Here is a 7736-nt window from a genome sequence, read left to right on the forward strand (position 1 = left end):
AGAAGAGGACTTCTGGCAGCGCTAAATCTTTTAGACATCATTTCTGACTTTTTTTGTGTTTTACCTTTAAACAACACTGCAGAATGCAAACTTTAAACTCACTGGAAATACCTTCTGAAATAGAGTTATCTATCACACATGCTCACCTGACAATCCTTCTGGCTCAACTTCTGGCATAACTTTCTGTTCCATTCCTTTAACAAAAGTATTTTCCAAAGACTTTATATTGTTTTGCTTTGTTTTCCTGGCTAATCTTGCACATATTTCTAAATTGGCAGTTCCTTGATTGAAGCTCCCATGCAATCTAGCATGAACTAGAACCTGGCAAGTAGTCAATATTAATTCACCTATTAAATATTTTTTAAACTACCCAAATGTAAATTATCAAATTCCTGAAAAGGAGACTGTCACTGATCTAATGGAAATTATACTTAGAAAACCTTCAGAGAGGCTGGGGAGATGGTTCAGTGGTTACAAGCACTAGCTACTTTAGCAGAGGACCAAGGTTCAGGTCCTAGAACCCTTATGGCAACTCACAAAGCCTATTACTCCGGTTCGAGGGGATCCAACACCCTCTTCTGGCCTCTTTGGATAGTGTACACATATGGTGCATATATATGTATGCAAGGAAAAAACTCAAGGACATAAAACAAAAATAAAGGCCTCTCAGATTTTTTTATAAGATATGAAATGGTCTTCTCTGCAGTATGTAGAAGGATGTAAACACATATATTGAGTTGTACAGTCTAAAAGAACAGACAAGAACTAAGCAGGATAGAACAAGACTGTAATTCCAGCACTCAGGAGGTAGAGGTAGAAGGAAAGCCTCAACTACACAGCAGGTCTGAGGTTAGCCTGAGCCACCAGAGACCCAATCTCAAAACAATACCAAAAGAAAGAGGAACATCATCTTCAAAGACAAGTTCAAGCTCTTTTAAATAACAACATTTACCCTTTCTCTTTAGCAGCTTAGCTTCCTATTTCAGATGACTAGAAGCTGTAACGTTAAGATTACACATGCATGCGAGCCTAACACCAGAATGAAAACATTAGTGTATACAAGGCCCTGGTTAAGTCCCCAGTATCACCAAAAGAAAAAAGGTGAAAAACAGAGGCCAGGAAGAAGGAAGGTTAGTTGGTTAGCAGACAAGAATGGAGGAAATTTTTTGCTTTTTTTTTTTTAAAAAAAAGCAAATTTTACTATGTACGCAGCCCAGACTCACCTCAAACTGAGATCCTTCTGCCTGCTCCACCAAGTTCTAAGATTACAGACCCACAGACAGACACAGACACACACACACACACACACACACACACACACACACACTCACTCTCTCTCTCTCTCTCTCTCTCTCTCTCTCTCTCTCTTCTCTCTCTCTCTCCCTCCCTCTCTTTATCTTGACAAATTAGCCACTACAACTCTAGCTATCATTAAATTAGGAACTACCCCTTGATATTCAATTAAGTTCCCACCGACGCAGACAGTTGAGCAGAAATGCTGAAGCCCCTTAAGCACAACCAGCCACTGAGTCACACAAAGAACTGAACCCTACACTGAAGAGTTCTGGAAACCTTCAGACTCCTCAAAAGACACAAACATCATTCAAACAACAGAGTCTATGATGAGAAGTACAACCCAGTGACCATGTCAATCCTCACACACACACTAAGTCAGGAGCACCCAGAACTAGACCCAACTACTTGACAGTCACATGCTATCACAATACCGCTTTCCTCGGAAGAGGTAATGTTTAAATAGGGTTCTCTTCAAACTCAGCAAAAAGCAGCTCAATTTTGTTACTGCCTTTTCATGGGAATTCAAGATGCCAACTTAGAAATAACAAGCTTTAAGGTTCCTCGCTATTAAATTTCGTAATAACCTGTAGATGAAGAAATTATCTGTGATGAACACTAGAGACACAAGATAGAGGAAGCAAAGAGACTAGGGGGCAGTTGTCACTGGACAGTGGAACCAAACTGTAAACATTCATTTTAAAGTGAGTTCAGTCAGCAGTGGTTGGCGCATCCCTGCAATGCACTCAGGAGGCTGAGGCAGGAAGATGACTGCAAGTTCCAGGCCACCCTGGTCTACACGAGGACACTACCTCAAAATAAATAAGTGGGGAAAAACAGTACTGGGAGATGCCTGGCTGGCTGGCTGAACTCACGAGGACACTACCTCAAAATAAATAAGTGGGGAAAAAAGTATGGGAGATGCCTGGCTGGCTGGCTGAACTCAGATGGTTCGGTGGATAAAATGCAGGTAAGGACCAGTGTTCCGATCCTTAGCACTGTTTTAGAAAGAAAGAAGTGTCAAGCATTGTGGTGAATGCCTTTAATACCAGCACTAAAGATCTGGGCAGAGGCAGGTGGATTTCTGTGAATTTGAGGCCAGCCTGGTCTACATGCTGAGTTCCAGGGCAGCCAGGGCTATGTAGGGAGACCCAGTCTCAAAAAAAAAAAAAAAAAAAAAAAAAAAAAGGAAGGAGAGAAGGAGAAAAGAAGGAAGGCAATGTTCAATGTAAGGAACAGCTAACATGTACTCTATAGCTAAAATCATTCAATGAATGTCTCGAAACTCTGAGCATAGTAACAGCCACTGTTAGAATTACAAGCATAGCAAATTAAAGGCAGTAGCTTCCTCCCAGTGAGAGAAAACAAGGAAGAGTTGGGCTCTAACTATCTGTGCCAAGCCCTGCTGTGGTGGCTGGCTAGAGGCCTCCTTCAGCACTGACATTTCCAAGTATTTTGCAAAAAGGAAATTTTAAGAATGTGCTGAACCCATCCTTTCCGAATCAGTCCCAGATAAGTCGGATTTCACTTGGCTGTTCTCTTTTGTTTTTTAATCGCAGTAATGATCACAATGAGCTTGAAGTGATCCAAAATAAAGATGTCTGGACACTCGAAAATGGAAGAGTTGAAAACTTTCGGACTTCTAAGATACTCACTCTGTTTTGTGATAACCTGGATGCAAGGAGGCAATTAGCTGAGAGCTTAAAAAGTTAAGTCTTCAGGGGAAAACATGCCTCATAGACTTAAGCACGTTCAGGTAGGCAAACCAACGCCAAGAAAACAGAGAAGCCAGCTTTCCCACAGAACCAACCAGAGAAATCTTTTGTCAACTGTCCCACCTGTTTACCTCCATATATACGCCAAAGGGCAAGGAAACAGAAAAACTATTTCCTACACACTTGACTTTAAACACAGTAAAACAAACTAGAAACCCTAGAAAACAATTCTAGCTAGTCAGTAGTCTAAATCAACTAACTGCAATTCCATCCCCTGGGAGCCCAGCAGCACCTCAATAACAAGACTTGTATATAAAGTGTTTTCAAACACATCACCTCATTTTAAGTACCCTACACAGTCACTCTCTGGTGAAGCCGCAAAGGCAAAAACCAGCTACTCTCCGGACACAAGTTGGGCTTCAGTCCTTCCAACTTGGAGAGATGATTTACGTGTCCTGAGTTTATCTACTTTCTCTACCCTCCCTACAGACTTCAGAGCATGTCTGAAAGATACAATTTCCCAAGAATCTTGGCACCGAGACTATTTATTGTTGAGATGACTATCACTTCAAGAAAAAGAAAGAAAGAAAGAAAGAAAGAAAGAAAGAAAGAAAGAAAGAAAGAAAGAAAGAAACCTCTCGATAATCATAAACCAGAAAGAACTAGGAAGGCACGTCCTTCCTTTTCTGCAAACAGCAACAAGGTGCAGGTTCAAGGAATGGAACGTGGAAAATCGAAAAGTACGGCTGTCCGCCCTAAGAGCTGCGTGTACAGGAGGGCTGTGAGGCCGGAGCTGCCCCAGGCCTGGCGAGCTCGGTGACAGCTGGCGGGGCGGAGGGCTGAGGGCCCGACCGCGCCGTCGAGGGCGCACGCGCGCTGAGGGGAGCCCGCCGAGACCCCCGGGACGCCAAGGCTCTACCACTACAGGCACCTGTCGCCCCCGGCCCGGGACAAGTTCTCACCTCGTCGGTTCATTGGCCGGACCCGTACCGCCACTTTCACTTTGGAGTCGCCCATCGTGCTGCCGCCGGGGTTCTTACTGCACCTCCGTTTACCACGGCCACCGGACAAACTCTCGGAGGCCAACCCGGCGGGCGGGGGCTGTGGGGAAAGGGGGCGGGACCGACGAGGGGCGAGGACCGGTGCGCCCCGGGGCATGCCGGGATTTGTAGTTCTCACAAGGCCGGCCGAGGCGCTGGCGGGAAAATAGGCGCGTCGCTCTCTGGAACTTGTAGTCATCTGTCGCCGTTTTAATAACTGTGCTGCCGTTCAGGCACTTCCCTCTCCCTTCCTTTCCTTCTCTTACTTTACTTCTTCCTCTTTCTTTTCTTTCTTCCTTCCTATCTTCCTTTTTTTTTTTGTCTTTGGAGAGTTTTCTAGAGATTAAAATTAGGGTTTATGAATGTCAGGCAAGCGCTCTACACAGCGTGAACAAGAGCTGACCCTTCATCTGAAAACCTTCTCTAGTTTTTTTTTTTTTTTTTTTAAAACCTCTGGGTTCGATCCTTGGATGATTTTCTCCGACTGACTCGTCCCCCTCTGTTTCTTTGCTGACCTTTCCTTAAGGATAAATAGATGCATTCAACCTTGACCACAGCCTCTGCATTCTCTGAGTCATAACCTTGGGTTATGGAAACAAACTTAACTCAAATCCCACTCATTTGCCAACCTGTGATCATGGTTAAGTTATTTGGTGGCTCAAATTTCATCTTTTTTAATGTGTAAAATGGAGACAAGAACTAGGCAAATTTCAAAACCTGTGTCACCCAACCTGCAGTGAAGACCCCTGGTACGTTTATCGTGTGAGTCAATGAAACCAACCTATAAATACTGTTTATCAGCCTCAGAGACTACTGGTTGGCGGTTTGTGTGCCAAGACTGTCCTGCAAACATGTTCTGTTTAGCTAACACAAAAGTCAGATTTGGGGGTGCATTAATGACCCTTACTATGTTAGAAACACTAGGTCAGACGTGAATGGCACTGGACATACTGTAATCCCAGCACTCAGCAAACTGAAGGAGTAAGATTGCCATAAACGGGGGGCTGGAGAGATGGCTCAGCGGTTAAGAGCACTGACTGCTCTTCCAGAGGTCCTAAGTTCAATTCCCAGCAACCACATGGTGGCTCACAACCATCTGTAATGGGATGCTCTCTTCTGAAGTGTCTGAAGAGAACTACAATGTACTAACATATAAATAAAATAAATAAATCTTTAAAAAATAAAAATAAAAAGATTGCCATAAACTGAACCAACTCTAGGCTACAAACTCCTGCCTCAGCCTCCCAACTACTGGGACTACAGATGTGAGCTGGGAGCTTCAATGCCCAGCCAGCCCACTCTGGCTTCTAAAGAAGGGCAGTGAGATTTAAAAAAAAAAAAAAAAAAAAAAAAAAAAGGTTGTGCAGTTTCCATTCGAAATTTTTTTTTCTTTTTTTTTCCAGAGCTGGGGACTGAACCCAGGGCCTTACGCTTGCTAGGCAAGCGCTCTACCACTGAGCTAAATCCCCAACCCCTCGAAATTTTATTTACATGGAAATTTAGGACAAAAAACCTGAGGAACTGTGGGTAGTCCCCATTTGGACTCAAGGTCTCTTTTAACTCCTCTGTGAAGATGCAGATAAAGGATTCCTAAGGCCCGCAAGTCATCCAGTGACAGGTGAGAGAGGAAAGACAGCTATCTGCAGGTTGTAACCTGCAGCCTGGAGAGCCCCAGGGGTTCCACAGCCAGATAAACCGAAACTGGTGCTGGACAAGGCAGCATGCTCTGGGGTCCAGTGGGTTGTCAGGAGGAGGGAAAATCCTGGTTTCTGTCTAGTCACCTTCGAGGGGAATGGGAAGAAAAGTACTCTGTGCCTTTGTTTTGTAAGTGGACAACCTTGGACAGTGTAGGTTTTCTGCAAAGGTGCAGAACAGATGTGAGATATTATCAGTTAACTGGGTCTAGGAGAGCCTCCTTTTACCCACTAACATTTTGCAAACCTATCTATTGTGAAACTGATTGGTTTTCTTTTCATTCCATTGATTTGTCAGTTTCTGATGCTAAGGAACCTTCCTTAGCCCATCTGTGTCTTTTTCTTTCTTTTCTTTTTTTTTTTTTTTTTTTTTTTTTAATTTTTTTTTCTGGAGCTGGGGACCCAACCCAGGGCCTTGCCTTGCTAAATCCCCACTGAGCTAAATCCCCAACCCTGTCTTTATTTCTTTTAGGGGTTTTGTTTGTTTGTTTGTTTGTTTTGCTTTGTTTTGCTTTTGAGACATGGTCTCACTGTGTAGCTCTGGCTGCCCTAGAACTCACTATGTAGATCAGGCTGGCCTTGCCTCCCTATGCTCCCTGTCTGTTTATTTATAGCCATCTCTGACCTGATAGTACTAATGGAATACCTTCTTCATGCCAGACACTACCCTAAGCCCTTAACATCTCTGAGCCTATATAATTCTCCCACAGACTGGATGGAGCAGTTAATGTTATTGTCTCTACTGAGGATGTAAAGCAGAGTAACTTATTCAGGGGGAAGCCAGGCTGTCAGCAACTACTCGCTGTTTTCTGCAGCCTCTCAAAGCAGAAACAAAGTCTGCATACACATTGTCCACACCCCAGAAATTCCAAACAGCTCTGTTTTGCATTCCACTCACTCCCCCCTCCGCCCCCCCCCCTCATAGAGATTCTGTGTGTCACTCTAGATATCCTGGAACTCAATCTGTAGACCAGGCTGGCCTCAAATTCAGAGATATACCTGCTTCTGCCTCCCAAATGCTGGGATTAATGGTGTGCAAAACCTGGCTTTTTTTTTTCCTTTTAATTCATCAACATTCCATCTGAAGAGCCACTTCCCCTAATCACCTGTTCCTGCATTCTTTCAATCTCAATTCGTTCAGGGCTAGCGTGGTCTACATAGTAAGCTCCTGTGAGAAAGAATCACAACTCTGCCATGAACATTCCTGATGCTAATTGTGTCTACAGTGTTATTTGTCTGCCTCTAGTCACAGTTCCCTACTCTAGAGTCCTAGGTCTGTGGAAGTCTTAGATTATTTCACTTTCTCTCACCTGTTCTATGGCAATAAGGTTCTGCTAGCTGGCCTCTGTGCGACCCATTCAACATCGCCTCCATCCGGAGACCCCTCCTAACAGCTTCAGCTCCCACTAGGAAAAGCAGGAACAAAAAAATAACAACGTAATCATCTACTACCTTTTTAGAATTTCATACATAACTACAATGTATTTACATCATATCCACCCCTCCACACACATGTGTGTATGTGTGTGTGCACATGTATGTGCATATGTGTGTATGTAGTCGGGTCATCTGTGTATACTTGGGTGTGGGGTTGATCACTTGGACAAATGCAGTGGTTTAAACCCCTGTGGGCTCCTGTATTTAAACACTTGGTGTCCAGCTGGTGGTGCTATTTGGGGAGGTCTTGATGATGCTCTTTTTTTTTTGGTTCTTTTTTTTTTTCTTCCCGGAGCTGAGGACCAAACCCAGGGCCTTGCGCTCGCTAGGCAAGCGCTCTACCACTGAGCTAAATCCCCAACCCCCATTTTCCAGTTTTTTTCTCTCTGCTTCATACTTGCAGTTCAAGATGTAAGCAATTAGCTTCTTGCTCGGCATGTGGTCACACGCAGGTGACTGTACTGTTGCGAGTTCATGTACACAGATGCTATCTTACAGCAGTTTTCCTGTCCTCTGGCTCTTAAAGTAATTTCACCCCCTCTTCTGAAACCCTGGGG

At 44.0% G+C, this 7736-nt stretch overlaps 1 protein-coding gene across 1 annotated transcript in view; it reads right to left on the bottom strand.

Moving 5' to 3' along the window:
* Kif13b (kinesin family member 13B) overlaps nt 1–4102 on the bottom strand; it is a 153007-nt gene extending 148905 nt beyond the window's left edge. Inside the window, exon 1 of the mRNA XM_032918154.1 lies at nt 3971–4102. Within this exon, the coding sequence (XP_032774045.1) occupies nt 3971–4025 (55 nt within the window). The 5' untranslated portion in view covers nt 4026–4102. The remainder of the gene's footprint in view (nt 1–3970) is intronic.
* Nucleotides 4103–7736: the final 3634 nt, after the last annotated feature.

The sequence above is a fragment of the Rattus rattus genome, chromosome 12 (assembly GCF_011064425.1).
Source record: "Rattus rattus isolate New Zealand chromosome 12, Rrattus_CSIRO_v1, whole genome shotgun sequence".
NCBI classification, from domain to species: domain Eukaryota; kingdom Metazoa; phylum Chordata; class Mammalia; order Rodentia; family Muridae; genus Rattus; species Rattus rattus.